Source organism: Etheostoma spectabile, chromosome 7 (assembly GCF_008692095.1).
Source record: "Etheostoma spectabile isolate EspeVRDwgs_2016 chromosome 7, UIUC_Espe_1.0, whole genome shotgun sequence".
Lineage (NCBI taxonomy): Eukaryota > Metazoa > Chordata > Actinopteri > Perciformes > Percidae > Etheostoma > Etheostoma spectabile.
The window spans coordinates 27216497-27238946 of NC_045739.1; the positions used below are offsets into that span (position 1 = coordinate 27216497).

A 22450-nucleotide genomic window follows, 5' to 3' on the forward strand; every position below is an offset into this window, starting at 1 on the left:
TTTAAGTGTTCATGACAAGATATCGGCATGAGACATATGCAGATTTTTGATTGTGGTTTAGGTGCTGTACATTAAACTACGTTAAGCTTTTTTCACGTTAAGCGTTTTAGAATGTCCCACAGTAGTTGATCCATGTTTCCCAAGTGATATTATCTGGACTTCTTTTAGTGGATTGACAGCCACTGTCCTCCAGAGTGAACAGAACTAGGTCCATATGTGATATGACCTCTGCTATGCTTGGCTACGGTGTGTTATACTTAGCAACGGTCCGTTATCAAGAAAATACCCGACCGCAGAATGCATTCTCAAAATTATGTAAAATGTAGAGGTTCCTCATTATTTTGAGATACTAAGTCATTATTTTAAAGTACTAAGTGATTATTCTGAGAACGTTTCTCCTTATTTTGAGATTATAAATCATTATTTTGAAATTCAGCTACACTGGCTTCCCATTTCTCACCGGCTCACATACAAAATCCTGGTCCTCACCTACAAAGCCATACACCACCTTGCCCCGTCATACCTCACTGTCCTCCTCTCCCCCTACCAACCTTCACGGTCCCTCAGATCCACCTCAGCCGGTCTCCTCTATGTCCCCAAGTCAAAGCTCCGCAGTTTTGGGGACAGAGCCTTTTCCAGGGCAGCTCCCAGGCTCTGGAACTCCCTCCCCCATGAGATCCGCACCTCTGAGTCCCTCACCATTTTTCATCAGTCCCGTCTGAAGACCCATCTTTTCTCTTCTGACTAGCCTTAGTTGTTTTTTTTTAACACTGTTTCTGCTCTGTTAAGCGACTTTGAGCTCGGGAAAAGCGCTATACAAATTCAATTTATTATTATTATTATTATTATTATTAAATGCTAGGTCACTATTTTGAGAAAGTTTCTCATCTTTCTGGTATTTTGAGAAGGGTTCTCATCGTAATGACTTTTTTTTAAACCAAATCCATCACATTGGCGGAAATGAGCTTCCATAGCTTTGTCACCAGTTACCAATGGCAACGTCATCTCCGGTGGAATATTCCAGCGGATCTCTCCTTGCTCTTTAAAAGGACGCGCTGAAAACGCTGCTGGGAAATTGACAGGTAAACCGCTATATGTTCTGTGTATGCAGTCAATAGCGTGGTCGCTTCACATACACCAGCCGGCAAACAGAAACAGATCAATCCGCGTGCGAAAAAAGAAAAGGAAAGAAAGACATTAAGGTCCAGTACGTGCATCTTTAGACGTCTGCGTCACTGGCTTTGTCTAGACTTTTTAGTCTTTTGGAGGTCCTTTCAGGTAAGAAGAGACGCACTTCATGTATGTGTTGTACCTGTATCTTCTACATCTATGGCGTAAACGTTGTCAAGAACAAAAATAAATAACTGTATAGTCCTGCTGTGCATGCATGGTGTCGTTGTGGATGTGACGCAGTTACACCACTTTGTCCATCTTTTTATACTGGGATGTTAGACAGAGCGCAATATCCCCCTGCTGTTTTAGAAGTGGTTTTATTTGAATGCGTGTGGTGATGTTCGCGTTGCAGTAACGTTGTGCTGGGGATGGAGTGTTGCGCACTTACGTTTTATACATATACATGTACATATATGACTCAGCTGAGCACCTGATAAGTAACCAGCAGGTGGTTGCAGAAGCAGAATCATCATTTTTTTCGAAGCATTGCTCATGGCGGAAATATGCGGCAAAAAGCCAGACATTTGTGGGGGGGGGGGTTTCGAAATTTGACCAGTGTGCTTTTAAGAAATGGAAGTCAGATAGATGGAGACAGGAACCCCACATAAGTGCGCACTTGTTCTGTGATAGGTGTTGGCTAGGTCCCAGGGCAGGTGAAGCTAACGGGCTCGTTCATTCTGAACACGTTGCGCAACGACGTTCGACGTGTGTGTTCCTCCTTTATTCTAGAACTTGTATTGTGGGTGTGTCCTCTGAGTCCGAGGTGCTAGCCAATCAGCAGCGACGTGTGGGGTGCCATAAATCCCGCACCTTCACAGATTTGTATGTTTTATTTGAACTCACTATAAACATCACAATGTTGTGAATACACAGTAATACAACTTTTGCGGGACCCTGATTATAAAATTAAATCCATGTTCCGGTGAACAAGTGGATCAATCAGTCAGTCATAAATACATGAAAACATACAGAAAATTACTAAATAAACAATAACAAAATGTAGACAATTTAAATAAATGATAATAACACATAATAAATACAGCATGAAAACTGAGGAAAAACTGTATTCCAATTGTGAGAAAACAACACACTGCTATAAGTCTGAAGTGAAATGAGTCTGAGGCAACAGGTCGGCGCCTTTTATTAGGCTATCAATCTAAATTTAGAAAAGCAACATAGTTCATAAATGAGATCTGAGATGGCTGTGGAACCGGTCTGTGGGATGTTTCTGAATCACTTTCTGAGGTGGATATCTGTCATTTTGGTCATTGGAAACCTATTCTTTATGGTTGAGTTTGATTCATTATTCACACAACTGGAATACTTTTTTTTTTCTCTGTATAAATAAAGTTCCTTATCATGTGCGTCATTTCATTTATTGTTTAATATTCTTTGGTGACGACCAACGGCAGAAAACGTGATAGGCCGCCCTTAAATGAGAGAAAAACGCTTTGCAGTGCCCTATATGCTATAGAAAACTGTGCGCACTGGTGCACATGCACACATGCACCTGGTGGCCTTTATTTATTTTTTTTCCACCCCTGCCACTCAAACAGCCTGAGCCTGCCACTGGTTCAATGTCATGTATGTAATACATCTATAAGTAAGCACTTTTAATTTCTTATTTTACAGCTGATGTTCTTTGACCCAGAGACAATCATGATCCTCCTGACTCCCTCTTCTGGTAGGTGCTTGTTTCTCCATTTTACCTGATAATCTGGATTACTGTACAGTCCCTGACAAAAGTCTTGTCGCTTGTGTACAAATTGACCTGAAGTGCCGCTGAAATATATTTCTAATCAAGATTTATTTACAAGAAATGGCTCATTTTAATCCCAACAGCTTTTGTAATAATGTTTCAGTGCGAAACTAGACTGTCAAAAAGTATTCTAATATTCACATCTTGGTAAAGCCCATTGAGTCAATTTTTGCAAAGACATAAGTGTCGTTGCCTTGTCATATGAGCTTCACCTGTGACTAATAATGGATCAATCAGGTCTCAGGTGTGTATAAAAACAACCCCAGTACACTAGACCTTCACATCAACTGCAACTAGACCTCTGCAAACATGCCTAAGATTCACCCTGAGACTAAAGTTTTGATGATCAAGGCGCTGAAGACCAGATCCACTGCTGATGTGGCAGACACCTTCAATGTGTCTCAGCGTCAAGTACAGAGGATTAAAAAAACATTTGAAGACACTGGAGATGTTTTTGACAAGCCCAGGTCAGGCAGACCCCGCAAGACAACTGCTCGAGAGGACCGTTTTTTGGCTCAAAAATCCAAGACCAGCCCATTTTCTACTGCAGCAGAGCTCCACCAGACCTGGTACCCTGAAGTCCCTGTGTCAACCAGAACAGTTTATCGGATTCTGTCTCGAAATGGCCTCCATGGTCGAATCAGTGCCCAGAAGCCAGCACTAAACAAAAGACAATTGAAAAACTGTGTGGCATTTGCCAAGGCCCACAGCCTGCTAAAAGGATGGACGCTGGAGAAGTGGAAGAAAGTGGATTTTTCAGATGAATCTTCTGTTGAATTACACCACAGTCGCTGCAAATATTGCAGAAGACCTACTGGAGCCCACATGGATCCAAGATTCACCAAGAAAACAGTGAAGTTTGGTGGTGGAAAAATCATGATCTGGGGTTACATCCAGTATGGGGGTGTGCGAGAGATCTGCAGGGTGGAAGGCAACATCAATAGTCTCAAATACCAAGAAATCTTAGCTACCTCTTATATTCCCAACCATAAAAGAGGCCAAATTCTGCAGCAGGATGATGCTCCATGGCATACTTCCATCTCCACTTCAAAGTTCCTCAAGGCGAAGAAGATCAAGATGCTCCAGGATTGGCCGGCCCAGTCACCAGACATGAACATCATTGAGCATATGTGGGGTAGGATGAAAGAGGAAGCATGGAAGACCAAACCAAAGAATATTGATGAACTCTGGGAGGCATGCAAGACTGCTTTCCTAGCTATTCCTGATGACTTCATCAACACATTGTATGAATCCTTGCCAAACTGCATGGATGCAGTCCTTCAAGCTCATGGAAGTCATACAAGATATTAAATTTGGATCTCACAGCACCACTATTTAACTTGCTGACATATTTGAGTATTTGCATTAAATTTGTTCAATTTCTGTATAGGCGACAAAACTTTTGTCTTGCCAAAATTTGACCTTTCTGTCTTGTTTAAATGATAAATCTTTTTTCAGTAAAACTAATTTATTTCAGTGCATTGAACATCATTTGGGAGGGTTTTAGCTTTTCATATGAGCTATTTCTTACACCAATTGATTAATTAAAAGTCAGGTTAATAGCAGGTGTTTCTACAAAATAGATAAGCGACAAGACTTTTGTCAGGGACTATAAATGGGTGCCAGAGATTAAAGTCTAGGTCTGATTGGATCAAACACAACAGGAAAACAACCAAAATGTACTGAGGGAACTTTAAAGCTGCTTGAACTGAATACAAATAAATAATTCATTCTGTGAAATTGAGCACAAAATATGTAGGAGATGTATAGATGTTTAGCATATAGCACATAAAATGAAGTGACAACATGTAATTATCAATTATGTGCAAAATCACAATACACTACACAAGACCATTACTTGATGTGAAAGAAATAGTCTATCATTACAGTACACAGACATTACTTTACATAACTCATACAGTTTGAGGCTAGTTTATTGTTCCTTTTACACATTAACAAACCACAACCAATAGAATGTATAGGAGTAAATGTTGTATGACTGGTGTATGTTATTTCTAATTAATTGCAATTTTATTGCCCTTTTTTACTATATCTTATATCCCAAAACACAGTTAACTCAGTTAAAATATAAACGCTTATTTTGTTCAGTTAGGTCACTTTAGGTGCTTCCTGTTAAGAATGTTTTTCCTTGTTATTTGTTGCATTAACAAGGGACTTCCCATCATGCTTTGCAGTCATTAGGCAGCAATCCAGAAATAAGAGACCTGCTTGAAAATGACCGTGTGTCTCTCTCTGGCTTTGTCCTCTTTTTATTAGTGACCGAGACAGTGTATTAAGTGGTTAGAGTAAAACTTGACCGTAAGATCTGCAACCTCACTGACTTGTAGGCACGTGGAGCTGCACGTGTGGCTCTCCAATGGTATTTACTGTGACTAAAGTGAATTGACCTGATTATTCATTTAGCAAACCTGGCAATTAAATGATTTTTTTCAGAAAAATGCAGAGTGTTATCTGCAATAAAACTGGGGTAGGCAGTTTTTTTTTGTTTGTTTTTTGCATCATTGGGGAATCTTTTGGCTTGTTGTTATTCTGGAATACTGGACTTGTGCACCTCCTCTTGGCTCTGTTGGCTTTAGAAAATTTAGCCTGCAATGGGAGACTTTGGCCAGTTACAGGTCATATCAAATGAATGACTCATAAAGTAATCTGGATGAGTCATTCATTTGATATGACCTGTAATTGGCCAATTGGTCCGGTGGGAGGGGCTTAGGACGGAGAAGGGAGAGCTGCAAGAGGGGGGAAAACTGCCTACACCAGCTTTACCTGATGTGCTGTGTTTTCAAAACGTTTTCAGATAATAATAATAGTAAACATGCCAATTTGTTTCATAAGTCCAAAATGAGAAGTAAAAAAGCATGCTGTCAAGTAAAAGTGTAATTGTTGGCTTTTTGCTGTATCTCATACGCTGTTTTCTTTCAGATGAAGAGTCTCTTGAACTCGCCTGGCTTTGGAATCACAGGAAGTTCAGGGTGAAAAACACTTGAAGGGTTGCTACTGCAACATTTAAAACTATTTAATATATATTTAATTTTGCAGGTCTGTGCATTCTGCCTCGAAGAATAGGCTAGGCTAAGTACTATGACTTGAGACGAGAAGTAAAGCACTCAGAAGAGAGGAGGCAGACAGAAAACAAAGACTTCTTTGTTGGACTTCATTAAAAACCATCAGAGCTTTGTGGGGGCGGAGGCAGATTGTTGGCTGGAGCGAGGCAGTGTCAGCAGTCATTCCATCTTGCTGACTAAGATGTAGCGTTCACTACCGTTCACACTGCATAATTTGTCTTCAAAACAACTAGAGATATCACGTCATTATGAGTTTTAGTAACTGCACTTTAAAAAAACCCTACCACTAATAAAACAATTCCAATTGGCGTAATAACCCCGTGCAGTTTAGCAATTGAGGATAAAATGCGTGTTATGAAAACAAGGAAACAAGGAGAGGTTGTAGATCTATCTTTATGCCATTTAAAGCCTAGGCTACAGTGGTATTATTAGATAGAAACAATGAGCTATGTGAGGGCTGCTGCCATGTCCTTGTCTCTGGTCACTACGTTTGATCAGGCTAAACTGATCTCACATGTGCTATGTGTCAATGCAGTAGTCCAACTCACTCTCACTATAGCCAGTGGTGTATGATGGTGTATGTGGTAATCCCCTAAATGTGCATAGCTTGTTCCCTACACCAGTAGTATGTGTATTTGACCCCTAAGATTCCAACTGAGCGCTAACACTTGCACATGCATCCTGTTCAGACATGTATCATTTTGATGTTTTTGCTTTGCAATTATCTAATCCAATCAATATTATCTATTGATATTAAAGTTAACTGCATGCTGTCTTGAATTAAATTGTAAAGTGTTTATTGCATAGATGTAAGTGATAATGTAATGAGTAGATGATGAGACACTGTAATGTTGCATGCTGTAGGCAGTGAATGAACGAATGTACAGTAACAAATGCGTTTTAGTTATCTGAAAGTGGATGAATGTATCGTAAGGTCCGTCTCCGTCCAATAAACGTACGTCTTGGTAAGTGATGCTTCTTTTACATAAGACAGGAGAATCAATTTTAAAGTAATATTTTTTTTTGTAGTAAATTTAGAAAGAAAGAAAGAGAAAGAAACACATATGCTACAATATCCTGCAATATGGATTTCCACTACATGGTGTACACATTATTATTCAGTTATGACTGGCATTAAGATTATTTTCAGAAGTTTTACACATTTTCTTTTCACTTCCACTGAAGTTGACTCAAACTGGGACATAATGATTAAACCATTCACCAAACGGTCAGCTGGAGTGGCCGACAGATCACAGTAGGGATAGGGATTTAGCTTTTAGCTTTAGCAGAGCATAGGTTATTGACCAATCACAGGCAGCTACTAACTGCTGTTGATGTGTGGTCTTAGGTCTCTTCCGGTGTACCAACAAGCTCTTTCTTTGTGATGAAGCCACCGGACTTCAGATCAAGGAGTTTGCACGTAAAAATGCAGCTAACGCTCTGTCAGTTTGCAACATGGTCATGGGCATGGCCTCCATTCTCAGCAGTCTAAATGGGTAAGTGAACACACAATGATTGGATTTCCCTATCTGAAACATTAGTCAGCCTCAGTTGCAGGATGGACCAAATCTATAGCTTGGTCGCAATCACTGTAGCGTTTGGATTTTTGATTTTCTCTCGGGTTGTTTTCAAAACAACGAATAAGGATTCGGCTAGAGGTTTTAAAACCACATTATTGTAACTTTGGTGGCCAAGAGGAGCAAAAAACTAACAAAATAGAAAAAGCAACATTTCACAATGGATATTAACAAACATAAAGCCCAGTGATGTTACACTTTGTGAGAGCAATGATTATGACCAGTGGATGTTATTTCATCCAGTGTTATGTTTTTTCCCTTCAGGACCGCCATACAGTTTAAGTAATGCTTGTAATGATGACAGATCATAGACAGATGATAAGCTATTCTAAGCTTAATGTAAAGAGGCACAGGCAAATGCAGGTAATAAAATATAAGGCCAATGTCAAAAAACCCAACCTAAAGACAATCATTCTCTATAGAAGAAAAACAATTACTGAAATATATTTGAAATCTGTAACCAGCGCTAGTTTCAGCCCTTTTCTCACTGTTGAAAAACCTTCAAATATATATTTTTTTGTTCAGGCACCATCATGCTGCATGTTGGCTGGTCCTGATTGGCTACCTGCTGGATTTGGCAGATGGAGCAGTTGCCAGGCGACTCGGCGCCTGCTCTGCACTGGGTAAGTGGAGTGTTGTGGTCAATGGCACTTAACTAACTGGGGTGTTGGCAGGGCTCGCCGCACACTGCTCTGCCACTGAAATAGTCTGGATAGTCTTACAAAATCTCCAATGGAAGAATCGTACTGTACATAATTGGGTTGTAATTTGAGCTTTTTAAAATTAGAATCTTTTTACTTTTTAGCTTTTTCTACGTTTCTAAAGTACTACAAGTTATACATTTCCAGAGTTGAGGTTTAAATGTAAAAGACATGACAACCCCCCCTCCCCCATTAAACTTGTTATTTAATGGGGGAGGGGCTTGTCATGCCTTTTACATTTAAAACCCAACGCACAAAAACAGGACTGTGGCCTGTTTCAAAAGATCACAGCACCATACATAGTAAACCAAGAGGCACAAATAGCTGTTTTTAAAGCTTACAGTGAGAAAATGTACTCCAAAGTCCAGAATAACTCTCAGGTGCATCACAATACGTACATCATTGGCTGCACATTTTTAGGCTTTGTGTCCTGACAGGGTTTTTCTGCATGACTTTGCAGGTGGATGTTGTTGTGACCCCCCCCCCCCCCCCCCCCCCCACCCCCCTGCCCCACCCCACGTATTTTGTGACATGAACAATCACATTCTCATTAAGCAGCCTAATTCCATGGGATCACGCTCCAATTGTCTATTTTATCCCGTTGCTTTGGGTTCTCTGCATATCTGAAATTTCTAAAATTGTTGTCCCTGGGCTTTGGAATTCCACCTTGGTCATTTGACCAATGGCCTGACTCACCTCATCTACTGAAAACATGCTCGGTGCTCCTGAGGGATAAAGAGACAAGAGAGTAGAGAATGTTGTTTACAGAATATCCGCCTGTCAGGCTGACACTGAAATTTCCCCTTTGAGATTTCTGCACGTACACAACCCGCTGTCATGCAGTAGTACCAGAGAGAGTGAGAGATGAGACCATATCTAAACTGACTTTTATAGAATGTAATCTTGTGACCGAGGCTCTGTCGGATTGAAAGAAATTTAATGATAGAACAGTTAGCTCTCACTAGTAGCTTTTCTAAAGCCAATTATTCAGAATACATTGGGTTTAGTTTGGGTAGTGTCCGTCAGCGAGGCCAATACAATTCATATTTATTGGGAACTTCACATAGCCACATCTGGTATTCACATATTCCTTTTTCGTGTTCAGGTGCAAAGCTTGATGATTTTGCTGACTTCACAACATTCGGGATTGCCACGTCACTGCTCCTAAGGACCACTGACCTGCTGGACAACATCCTGTGCGTGTGTTACGTCTTGTCTGTGTTTGTCCGCCTCTGTTTCTTCACGAGCGGTAAGTTCCAAAATGTAGTTTTATTGTATGTGGTTTATTATTCAAAGGACTTACTGTAGATTTGTTCTTTCTTGGCTCCAGGGATCCCATTCATGTACCGCGGCCTGCCCTGCATCTACTCCTCAGGCATCCTGGCCAGTGTCTCTCTGCTGTCCGGGGGAAACCTGGTCGTGCTGCGGATCATTGCGGCAGCCATGATCTTCTTCATGATCAGCCAGAGCTTCTACCCCCACGACAAAGTGCTGGAGTCCCAGGCCTGGAAGAAAGTTGTCTATGCTGGAGGTAAAGCAGATTTTTTAAATTTATTTTTTTAACACCGTATGATCCGCACCGGCGCTAGTTAATTAATAGCAAGGGAGTTTTCATGGGTAGGCAGTCCTTTTTAAATGGTCATAGATTGAACATTTGACATTTTTTTGTTATCACAGTTTAGTTAGTTAGGCAACAACAAGGCTCATTGCTGCAATCAGTTTGTTTTCTATTTCATGACTGGTATAAGTTGCATTGGGAGGAATGGCTTTTACGACTTTGGCTAGATACTTTTCTTTTTTTAGATGGAATGGGAAAGTCCACTCCCCCCCCCTCTGACATACTTTCAAATGCATCCAGCTTACTTAAAGCCAACTGATTTGTCGCCAAAAATACCAAAATATTCACAATCGGTATCCATTGCTACACAGTTACTCTAATCTCGGTGTCAGTAGTGCCACATTTCTCTAACTCCAAAAGGCCTTACACGTTAGATGCTCTTTGGAAGTCCAATTGCAATATCTATTTATACTGGAAGTTGAATCACCATTAGCTCATGCTGAACAAAACTTCTTAAAAGGGACACAGAAAGCTGCATCTGCCTTTACTGGGTACTCCAACCACTCTCTCCCATGAAACCAGTTACTAACAAACAATCAAATGTTTCTTTCCCCATTATAAATGCGGCTTGGATACTGGTCGCAATACAACTGATTTGGCTTTTCACAACTGAGATCCACAGGTAGAGTTGGTGGTGGTGGAACTCCGGTCCAAATGTTAAACTGCTAACGTGTGCGCTTGCTGCAGTGGAGTCGGGGCTAACGTTAGCCAGACTAGCTTGCTGGGCAGCAGGGAGAGCAACATTACTGATCGCGCTTGGAGAAGTCGCCTGGGATTAGGATCCGATGGTGGTTCTGAGTTCAAAGGAGTAGATCCTGTAGTAGATTTTGGTGTGCTTGGTGAAGATGGGGGGTTTAGCCATTTCCCTTAAGTCCTGAACACCCACACAGGTGTTTTCATTAACCTGGCAAACACTGATTGACTGACATCTTCCTGTGTCTCTCGTTATTTTTGTTGCACCTGTTAATGCAGGACATCTTATTGTAAGATGAAATTTGTGACGTACAAAATTCCCATCTAAGCTCTGGCCCACCTACAACCTGAACGTGTGGGTGTTCAGAAGCTTTAAAGTTTGCTAGCTAGTTTAGTTAAAAGTGAAACGCGTGTCAACAGTCAGTGACGATGATGACAACGTATATGGTAGAGCCAGTCGGGCAGCGCCATTTGATGTACCAAAGGGGGGCATTAGGGAGTTAAGCATAGTGCATGCTGGCCTGATCACCCCCCCTCCCCCAGCAACATGCCACCTGGCTCAAAGTATGATTCAAATCTCTCTTGGACAAGAGCATCTATCAAGCGTGATTACTGCGTATGACAAAAAATGCTTCTTAATGCTTCGATTTCAATTTCAGGATCATGTACAACATTTAGAATCTGCATGTGGTAATGACATCCAGCCAGGCAGATAGTTCAGTAATCAGGACATTTGTTTTGTTCTAATACATGCTGCTGTGGAGGTTTTTTTTGTGTGCTTTTCACTCAACGCATCTCACTCAACTTCTATTTTTTTGTTTGTTTTTATTTCCAGGAGTCATCATGGTGTTTTGCTCTTCCTTCCCCCCTGCATGTGTCTACTACCTGCTGTGGTCAGTCTCCTACATTTTGTTCCCAACATCCCTTTGGAGCAGTAAAGTGTAAAATGGGTGCTGGCTTTATCCAAAACTCCCATTTAGGTTTACGTCTGGCCCATCCGGGTGACATGAGGCTTCCAGACTGCTGCTGCTCCCTACTGCCATGGAGGATCCAAGCTGAACATGCTCAAGCTCCACAGGCAAATCTCTATTTGACCTTTTATTTTAACGCAACACCTCTAAAACAAAACCCAGATTGAAGAGAGTTAGCGTGAGGGATAAGAATGAGATTTTAATGTTGCTGGTAAGGACTAACCTTCATGCTGTCTTGTGTCTTTGTTGCATTTTCACTGAAGCCGGGAGTGGGATGGCTTGTTTCATGATTTGTTTTTTTTATTATCAGGTTTATGTCCTGTGTAATCCCAATCCTTCAATATTAATCTTTCATCATGTTGTAAATGCGCAGCAGCTGGGCAATATAAAAATACATGATTTATCAAGCACACAAATTTCTAATATACTTTGGCCTCAAATTTGGATTTTTAAAATATGTTTAATTGTGTAATCACTCAAGATCATAACTCTTATTATAATTTCCACAGTGTTAGCCTAATGAGTAACAGTTTTAGTGCTACAGTATGTAGGAAACTCCTTTTTAATCAATGACTATACAACATATTTTCTGAGCAGCATTTTTGTGGTTCAAAGTCCAAGTTCTTTAGGGTTTATCTATAACAAAGTAATGGGAATTGGTAAGGCACTATGACAATGTCTTGTGTTAACTGACTGTCTGTTAATGTTTGCAGCCGGGTTGAGGTCACTTCACTTTCATAGAGTTCAGAGTGGGAAATTTACTTTTTTTTTGTAGGTGTCACAAATCCAGTGAATGATTGTAAGAAGCTTTCATTTCCATTATTGGATTTGCTGTCTATAAATAAGTTCACTTGAAAGTCAGCTGACCACAACTCTGGCATCTGTGAATGTGGGACTGTCAGACTTTTTACAAAGTTGTGGCTGTGTCCAATAAATGATGTGTTAGATTTCCATATTTCTTCTAAGTGTGTTGGTACTTGCTAATTGTACGTGTTTACCTCTGTTTTAAGAGGCATTGCTGTTTTAATAGTACATCCAAACTGGATCACATACATCTCATAGTACTGCTCTGACCACAGTTTGATCAGTAACATCAGTGATTTAGGGGGGGTCAGGAATGCAACATGAGTGGGCGTCGCCGCCCATAAATGGCAACGCAGCAGCAGGTTTCTGCCTTGTGATTCAGTGTGAATTTACCCTTAAAAAGCAACAACACACAGGCTGCGAATCCTGCTTTTTCCTCACCACACTGTAAGTTTGGCCTCCACCTTAAAGGTGTTGTAACATTGCACTACAGTCCATGTTGGCTGTGCTCACAAATGCACCCAACCACTACTAGTGGTGAAGCAGCATAGAAACATTAAACCCACAAGGAAGGAGAGTTTAAGTGTGTTGTTAATCTTTAACTTGGCCTGTATTCAGTTTGGGGGACATCCTTATTTTTTTGTAGATTGTGATTCACATTGTGTGTATTTGCACCTCTCTGCATCGTGTGTGGAAAATGGGGAGATTATACAGTATGCCCATATTTAAATTTGGACTCTGGACCTTGAGCTTGTAATCGGAGGTGTCAAAATAAATGGTATGGTATGACATCACTCAAAATTTTAGTTCAGTGATTTTAATGTTAATTGTAGTGATTGGAACCCTCTTATAAGCAATATAAGAAAATGAAGAAGGAAAAACTAAAGCAGAACTTAGAGAACATTAAGACGAAGGGTGTCTGTCTTTGGGTTCTGATATTAGTCTAATCCCACTGTTGTTGACATGGTTACAATAACCAATGTTGTAAAGAAAATCTACAGGTAAAAGTGCATACACAAGACTAAACACAAATCTACTCTAGTACATTCAGCTTTCCTGTGTGCGTGTTTTGGTTTTCAAACTGTGAAGTCACAGTGATGTATGCATGCCTAGAGCATTACAGATACAAAAACTGTACTTTGCCCAATAAAAAACAAAAAGATCTTAATGAATAATAAGATCTGTGCTTTTACTTTTACTGTCTGTACATTTTTGACAATAAAGAGGTAATAATGAAATGATTTATGTTTTCAGTGTCATTAGTTTATCATATCATTAAAGTTTTTTTTTAAATACATGTGAAAATTCCAAATCAATGATAGACATTTGACAGTACTCAGTGGATGTTAAATTGCAATCTTAGAGATAATCACATTATACAGTGGGGCTCAAAAGGTTGGTTACCCTAGGTAAAAACTAGTATTAATGTGCATAAGACAAGACAAGATGGAAACATCTCCTAAAGGCATCAAATGACAGATTAGACATTCGTAAAATATGTCACAAAAAGTTAGATTTTTATTTCCATCATTTACACTTTAAAAATAACTGAAAACAAAAAAATGGCATCTGCAAAAGTTTGTGCACCCTCCATCCATCCATCTTCAACCACTTATTCGGTGTCGGGTTGCGGGGGCAGCAGCTCCAGTAGGGGACCCCAAACTTCCCTTTCCCGAGCCACATCAACCAGCTCCGACTGGGGGAAACAATCAAAACTGTTCTGTTTTTAATCGGCTAATCATTTCAGCTGGACTTGTAGGCCGTTATATAATTATATTGTTGGGTAGTTTATAATAAGTCATTTTATAAACTACAGTTCTGTGTTCAAAAATCCTAATTTGTAAAGTAAATAACTAAACCTTTCAGAATAATGTAGTGGAGTGTGGGAAAAAGTATAATATTTCTCTCTGAAATGTAGTGGAGTAAAATTAGAAAGGGGCACGAAAAGAAAACTCTCAAAGTACCTCAACATTTGTACTCAAGTACAGTACTTGAGTAAATGTACTTACTGTAGTTAAATTCTACCACTGCTAAAAGCATACAAAAGAGATTTAAAACAGATCTGTGTTAAAGGAATAGTTTGACATTTCTGGAAATACCCACAGTTGCTTTCTTGACAAATGTCAGATGAGATAATAGCACTCTCATGTCTGATTGGTAAAGAACCAGTGTGGGGGTGAGGTTGCAGATTGCAACCAACTGAATACCACTTCCCTTACCCCTCCCTATAAGATAAGATAAGATAAGATAAGAAAACCTTTATTTGTCCCACAGTGGGGAAATTGCGGTTTGCAACAGCAAAGATAAGAGCAGAGATAGATAAGTGTATATGATATAGCAAACTGTATTATACAATAATTACACATGAATTAGTAAATTACACTATGAAAATTGCCTAAATGAAAAATGATGCACAGATGTGATAATAATGGCACATGGGATATATAGCACAGAGTCATTGTACAGTGTGACGGCCGCTGGAAGGAAAGATCTGCGGTATCCCTCCTTCACACAGCGGGGGTGGAGCAGCCTGTCACTGAAACTGCTCTCCAGGGCTGACAGGCTGTGGTGCAGGGGGTGGGACTCATGGACCAGAATAGCTGTCAATTTAGCCAGGACCCTTCTGTCTCCCACCTCCCTCACTGAGTCCAGAGGACAGCCCAGGACAGAGCTGGATCTCTTAAACACCTTGTCCAACTTTTTTTTTGTCCCTCTCAGTGATGCTGCTGCTCCAGCAGACCACAGCGTGGAGGATGGCTGATGCCACCACAGAGTCATAGAAAGTTTTTAGGAAGGGCCCTGTCACTCCAAAGGACCTCAGTCTCCTCAGGAAGTACAGCCTGCTCTGACCCCTCTTCTACATCTGTGTTGTGAGTCCAGTCCAGTTTGTCGTTCAGGTGAACACCCAGGTACTTGCAAGTGTCCACTCTCTCAAAGTCCATTCCCTGGATGTTCACCGGAGGGGAGAGTGCAAACCGCCGTCTGTGAAAATTGACCACCATCTCCTTGGTCTTCTTGCGTTGATCAGGAGGTGATTTCGCTTACACCAGTCCACAAAGTTCTGTGTCAGTCCTCTGTACTCTGCGTTGTCGTCATCAGCCATTAGGCCGACAATGGCAGAGTCATCAGAGAACTCCTGCAGAACACAGCTGTCCATGTTGTGTCTGAAGTCTGCCGTGTGGAGGGTGAAGAAGAAGGGGACCAGGACAGTTCTCCGGGGGGCACCCGTACTACACATGAGACGGTCAGACACACCGTCACGTGCTCTCACAAACTGTCCAAGTGTCTTTGAGTGGAACCTAAGGTGGCTTTAGTAATCTTGCAGTAACCTCTCCGAGAGGTCTGGCTACACCACAGATACATTCTAGCATAATCACTGGGCTGTTTACATTTCTTTAAACCAATCAAAATGGTCTTTTGGAGACGAGGTTTTGGGGGCTCTGCAAAATAGTCTCAGGAATGAACTTGTTTTGGTGGAACATTTGCACCTCGCAAATGAAAACGCCACATGCAATATTAAATGAAGTCAGCTGTTGACACAATACAGTCCATAGTAATCCCAAAAATCGGTCCCAAAGCATTCCAGTTAGAGAGTAAATGCCATAAACATATTCTTTGTAAATCTTTGCAATCATCCCCCAAGAGAAATCTGGCCTTCTTGCATGATTCAAATTTCCTAGAAAACTTGCCATTTTCAGAGTGAAGATTGCTAGCTCGAAGGTTGTTGTCATTTCCTGTAGCGTAGAGTACTTTGAGAATGGCAACACAGAGAGCGGAAGGTGAGGGATAGGGGAAAAAACGCATTGGCTTGTTTATATTTCTTTAAAGTAATCACAACCGTCTTGGACAGATGTCAGGCTTTACACCAGCAATGTACATCCAATGAGCCAGACTAGCCTTCAGGTAAGGTGAAAACGAGGAAGACCTTCCCTGGAGCCAGTGTTTGCAGGAGGACCTTAAAGCATTCGGGAAGAGGACCGGCTCCCTATGTGGATATGAAGGGTTCATTCTAAAGAGGACTGCTTGTTGTCCTGGCTCCTAAATGGTGGAATAAGCTCCATTTTGACATCAGGACAACTGAAAGACTACGCATCTTCTGCCTGCCCCTTGTCTATGTACAATAATATTATATACATATTATATATATATATTATATATATATATATATAATATATATATATTATACAAGATCGATAGAGGCAGGGGTCTACCACACCAGGCAGGACCCCAGGTGCAGACTGTGCAAGGATGCCCTTGAGACAGTACAGCACATAACAGCAGGGTGTAAGATGCAGGAAGGAAGAGCGTACATGGAACGCCATAACCAGGTAGCTGTCATAGTCACAGGAACATCTGCCACCAGTAAGGGCTGGACTTCCCAAGGTCAAAAAGGAAGACACCTTCTAAGGTAGTCGAGAATGGCCGAGCTAAAATCCTGTGGGACTTCAAGATCCAGACTGACAAACTGGTGATGGCTTACCAACCAGACATTGTGTTGAGGGGCAAACAGCAGAAGAAGGCAGTAGTGATAGATGTGGCGATCCCAAGCGACAGCAACATCAAGAAGAAGGAACACGAGAAGCTTGAGAAATACCAAGGGCTGAAAGAGGAGCTAGAAAAGATGTGGAAAGTAAGAGCAACAGTGGTGCCAGTGGTAATCGGAGCACTGGGGGCTGTGACCCCCAAACTGGGAGAGTGGCTCCAGCAGATTCCAGGTGAAACATCAGAGGTCTCTGTCCAGAAGAGTGCAGTCCTAGGAACAGCTAAGATACTGCGCAGAACCCTCAAACTTCCAGGCCTCTGGTAGAGGACCCGAGCTTGAGGAGGATTCTAAGCTATAACGAAAGCACAACAAGACTTAGTTTCAGATTATTAATACTGGTTTGACATGGAATAAAATAGTTAGAATTATGTTTTCTGCTTATAGACCCCCATAAATCCTACACACTGGTCCGGGCAGCTATAGCTAGTAGCCAGTTAGCTTAGCACAGCCTACCAGCACCTTATCCTCCTTTGTTTACACTTTGGTGTTTGTATTTGATCAAACAAATGACATAGTGTTTTAATTAGTTAACTTTAGATGTGCTATACCTTTGGACAGAGGCAGGCTAGCTGTTCCATGCATTTTCAGTCTTTGTGCTAAGCTATGCTAACCAGAAGGTAGTAGCTTCATATTTACAGACAGTCGTTAGAGTAGCATCAATCTTCTCATCTAAATCTTCACAAGAAAGTGAAAGCTTATATTTCCCAATAGGCCTATTTCTTTAACCATGTACATGCAGTTACTTTTTGTTGTAACAGCTCATGAGGAGTATTTTAATTTGATTCAATTGCTAACACTGCACCAAGTGACGATGTTAAAAGTTCTCAAGTCGACCCACGGAAAGCTGCTGGTCCAGATATGATACCTGCATGCTTGCTTAGGGAGTGTACAGCCCAACTGTCTCATGTCTTCACAGACATATTCAACAGCTCCCTGAGTCAGGCTGCTGTGCCTTCATGCTATAAATCCTCAGCCATCATCCCTGTTTCAAAAAAACCTACCATCCCTAGTCTGAATGACTATCGGCCTGTAGCTCTCACTTCCATCATAATGAAGTGCTTTGAGAGACTAGTAAAGGACCACATCTCATCTGCCCTCTCTCCTTCACTGGACCCATTTCAGTTCGCCTACTGCCCACACCACTTTACTGGGGATGCCATATCCACTACACTGCACTTTAGCCTGGAACACCTGGAGAACAAGAACTCTCTTGTGCGGATGTGTTCAACACTATAATCCCTCAACATCTGGTCAACAAGATGAGCTCAGACGCCCTGGGCATAAGTTTCCTCTGAGAAATTGGCCTGTGCACGCCCCGATCCACATCAATGGGACCGCTGTGGAGATTTTAAAACACACAAAGTTCCTGAGGGTTCTCGTGGCTCACAACCAGTCCTGGGACCTGCACACCTCCTCCCTCATCAAAAAGGCACACAAGCGTCTGCACTTCCTGCGGCGGTTGAAGAGGGCCCACCTCAGTCCATCCATCCTGACCACTTTCTAGCACTGAAAGTGTTCTGACCAACCACATTTCTCTCTGGTTTGGGAATTGTAATGCTACAGAGAGAAAGGCGCTGAGCAGAGTAGTGACGATGGCTGAGCGGACTATTGGGAATACTCTGTCCACCATTCAGGAGCCGGCCCAGAAAAGATGCCTGTCAAATGCAAAGAGCGTCATCAAGGACCCCTTGACTCACCCTGGCCACAGACTGTTTGCCCACCTCCCCTCTGGCAGGAGGTACCGCAGTCTGAAGACAAGGACTGCAAGGTTCAACAACAGCTTCTTCCCCACTGCTGTCAGACTGTTGAACAATGAACACTAAACAGTCCAATCTGACTACTTATGTACAAAATAAGCGGTTTGGAATGCACCTTATTCTCTGCTTATTCTATACTATTTCACTTTAAATACGGACATTTATACTTTATACTCTTTTTAGCTGTATGTATCTAGTATCTAGATATCTATATTTTCCAATTTTTTTTAGACGCTATATATATTTATATTTATATTTATCACCCTACATGCTCTGCAAACCCATATAGGCATTTAAGCATATATTTATTTTAATAACTCAACTGTGTTTTAAATTGTTTCTGTGCTGTATTCTGTAAGCTGTGAACTTTGCACGAAATTTCGTACTGCAGTGTACAGTGGTATGACAATAAAGAAATCTTCAATCTTCAATCTTCAAGTATAGGCCATGCGACCACACCTTAGGCAGGGAGGATAAATCAAACACTCTTGTATGGAGAAGGACCCCTCTTCAGGTGCAATCAATCCACTTCATTAGAGGCTATGGACACAGCCTTCCTCCCTTCATTCTCTCCTGTTGATCTCACCTGAGCCATGTTGTCTGCATCCAGTAAGTAAATGTCCTTGTGAAATCCTTTGGTTGTCCTTAATGCACACTATGTATGTTTAGATTTATTGTTAATGAGTTTTTTCATCTTGTTGCAGAGAGAAAACGCATGTGCACACGTTGAATGTGCCTTCTGGAAATAAACGCTCTGCTTTAACTGTCAATCTGCTGACTCCTTCCTTGTTGACACCAACTGAGTCAACTCTCCAGTGTTTCAGTCACTCCCATTGTTACTCCCATGTTAAGTCGGCCTGTTTGTTAAAAGTTTACTTACAAAGGTCCTTGACAATTCTCTGGTCTCTTCATACGATAAGAACACTGTAGCTTTGGAAGCACAGACAGAGGCTCCAGCTCAGGGTATGGAGGAGAGATAAAAAGCAAAGACAAGAGTTCTTGAATGAATAAATGTGCGGTATTTATATAGAACTTTTCTAGTCTTAACTACTCAAAGCACAGGAACCATTCACACACACATTCATACACTGTGGCCAAGGCTGCCGTACAAGGTGCCACCTGCTCATCAGATGCACACTCACACACATTTACACTCCCATGGCGCAGAATCGGGGGGCAACTCAGGGTTCAGTGTCTTGCCCAAGGACACTTCAACATGCATTCGACCGCAGGGCCAGGGATTAAACCACCAACCTTCCAATTGGCAGGCCACCGCTCTACCACTGAGCCACAGCTGTGGGTAAATTAATGGTTAATATGCCGTGAAAATTTGGTGACACGATTCAATACTATACATGTAAAAATGCGGTACATTTAAAAGTTGCTAGGATGTGCAAAGGATGAAATGATGGCTTAAATAATTTACTTCCAGATAACAGAATGTGCAGCTTTACCTAATGTTATCAGTTCATACAGTAAGATTCCAAATGACCACCTAGGGAGAAGAAAATGTTAATGTTTTGGACTCATTAATTCTCGTTTTCCTAGCCCTAACTCTGCAATTACACACCGCTCCTGTCAATGCTGAGCTGCATCATGATCCTCTCTGAAGCCTGCTATTTCAGAGGCACCTCTGCTGCCCTCTGCCTACTTGGTGGACCCATTCTGTGTCCTCCAAATGCTACACCCAGCCCAGGCACCTGGCTAAGAAGCCTGGGCCACTTAAGATGTTCATGGCTGCAACATCACCATGCACCAGCCTGTGCTCTGATATCAGGTAATCCTGAGGGAGGGGGGGGATTACAGGCAAACTTATCAATCTTTGGTTGAAATATTCATTCAGAACTCAAGAGAAACATGGGTGGGAGGAACATTGGTATGTGGTTCATCATGACCGGCTGCGGGACAGACTGACATCGTAAGCAGAGCAAAACCATAAATTTACTAGTTTGTTGGAATACATGAACAATTGACTCACAGAGCCAGCTGCAACCTGCTTTGCCACCAGAAACACTGACCCCCTCAGAAGTTCAGCGATGGATCTGCAGTGGTTGAATTCTAGAGGGAAGAAAAAGCAATTACAATTGTGCTTAATTTAGGAATTGCATTGTCATTAAACATAAGTTCAGGGTCAAACCAAAGCTGTGTGCCACGTTACATTTTGGAGTGTCCAGAGGAAGTGAAGGAGATTCCCTGGTCTGTAGGTATCTAAGACCAGATACATGGGTGGACGCTTGGTCTGACAGTACAACATCCGCACCACGTTCTCAGGTTTACACACTGTGGCGTGGAAGAGGACCAACTCCACAAACTTGTTAGTTTCAGGCTGGTCGGGGCTATCTATATGTTGTGAAAAACGGAGGGTTAGTGAACAGCTAGGGCTGAGTATCCAACAACTTCTCAATTCACAAAGTCCCGATTACATTTTCGATTCAATATCGATTTAGGTTAGGGAAATTTTAGTTGCAATACCAATTCTGCTTGCAAGAGATTCTCAGAACTAATGCTGTAACGTGTACAATCAGGAACCAACCTTCAAATGTATTAAATAATGCACTAGGTTAATGTTTACATTAAGAATTGAACCCCAAAAATGAGTATTTTTACTGTACCTTGTACATCCATGGTGAAAAAGGCATACGTTAGAAGATTGATTCAAATTTTATTAACATCAGATCACCAACACAAATCGATTATTTTAACCCAGGCTATGAACAACCTTAACTGTTTTTAATTAATCGTTTCATTTGCTTCAGTGATCTTTCTTAGGTGTATTAACAGCAATCCAGTTGTTCATAATTGTGACCATAGTGAAATAAATATATTTACACTGTTGGATGATACATTACAGCGGTCATGCAGATACATGTTTGTGATGTTAGTGGAATGGTTAGATTGGTGTGTATCACTGTTTGCTTTGTTACACTATACCAAACCAAAGAAAAAACAAAAAACTTTTTTGCAGGCCCAACAACATATGCTTTAAGGTTCCTTATAGCACCACATTTGGGGCAATTATTGTCATCTCTTATACCCTATTCTCGTACCATTTGTAAAATGAGCTAATGTGCTCTGTCCTCTCTGTTCTTGTGGAGTCTGTAGAAAATCCGAGCCACCACTGAAACTGTGCTCAGAGCCAACAGACAAGGGGTGATAGTTACAGCAAGTGGACCTGCAGACTCATCTGAACAAGTGAAAAATAAAGCAGGTTTAGAATAAAAAGGAGTAGGTAATAACATGAGTGTGCAATAATCGCCATGTGTACAACTAACAGCACAGGGGGAGCAAGGTGTTGTTGCTACATCCACAGTGAGCAGCTGGCATTTCTCACATGAGACAAATGGCATGTAGAAAGTAAAACTAGGAAGTAACTGGAAATGGAAAAATATAAAACGAGGTATGACTAATTGCTACAAACTACTCTGAAGTTGTCCTACCTTACAGCTCATGCCACAGTGTTCGAAGCAACACAATTACTTTCCAACCTTATGAAAATGACCTGCAGCAAGTTGTATAATCTCAATCAAAAGGGTGTTATCAGCTGCGTTCAGAAAATGGGCTTTGCTTTGTCTGTGCCTGCGAGGGCGCTGACCGTAGAGGTCAGTCTGAAAGTTGACTGAATGTTAATCATTAACAAATCCCCAGAAATGAAAACATGAACAGGTGTTGTGCTCACACCTACTGACAGTTGAACTGATTAAAAGATTAATATGCATACAAAAATGTGTCTTTCAGGTTTTTTTTATTCCATGTGGGCAATTTGGCTCATCA

The 22450-nt window shown here is 41.3% G+C and overlaps 2 protein-coding genes across 3 annotated transcripts; one reads left to right on the forward strand and one right to left on the reverse strand.

Annotated features, from left to right (window-relative positions):
* Window positions 1-981: 981 nt before the first annotated feature.
* tmem269 (transmembrane protein 269) lies at window positions 982-13620 on the forward strand. 2 transcript variants are annotated; one of them, XM_032519923.1, is made up of 7 exons: window positions 982-1082; window positions 2806-2857; window positions 7364-7511; window positions 8118-8215; window positions 9399-9542; window positions 9624-9824; window positions 11440-13620. In XM_032519923.1, the coding sequence occupies exons 2-7, from the start codon at window positions 2809-2811 to the stop codon at window positions 11547-11549; spliced, it is 750 nt and encodes a 249-aa protein (XP_032375814.1). In that variant the 5' UTR covers window positions 982-1082; window positions 2806-2808; the 3' UTR covers window positions 11550-13620. The 2 variants fall into 2 exon arrangements, with proteins under 2 accessions (XP_032375814.1, XP_032375813.1); XM_032519922.1 differs by having other exon boundaries at window positions 1009-1278.
* A 5230-nt stretch (window positions 13621-18850) lies between these two features.
* Window positions 18851-22159, reverse strand: LOC116693122 (tyrosine-protein kinase STYK1). The gene is given in 11 exon segments (XM_074783866.1): window positions 18851-19655; window positions 20133-20174; window positions 20246-20378; window positions 20381-20462; window positions 20658-20704; window positions 20707-20737; window positions 20838-21019; window positions 21589-21604; window positions 21751-21863; window positions 21952-22050; window positions 22117-22159. Coding segments are annotated over 10 exon segments (798 nt in total). The 5' UTR covers window positions 22004-22050; window positions 22117-22159; the 3' UTR covers window positions 18851-19555.
* Window positions 22160-22450: the final 291 nt, after the last annotated feature.

Bases quoted from the DNA above. Each gene is read 5' to 3' on its own strand.
- tmem269 (XM_032519923.1), top strand. From the start codon at position 2,809: ATGTTCTTTGACCCAGAGACAATCATGATCCTCCTGACTCCCTCTTCT. The intron at 2,858-7,363 runs GTAGGTGCTTGT...GTGTGGTCTTAG, and splicing joins CCTCCTGACTCCCTCTTCTG to GTCTCTTCCGGTGTACCAAC. The intron at 7,512-8,117 runs GTAAGTGAACAC...TTTTTTGTTCAG, and splicing joins ATTCTCAGCAGTCTAAATGG to GCACCATCATGCTGCATGTT.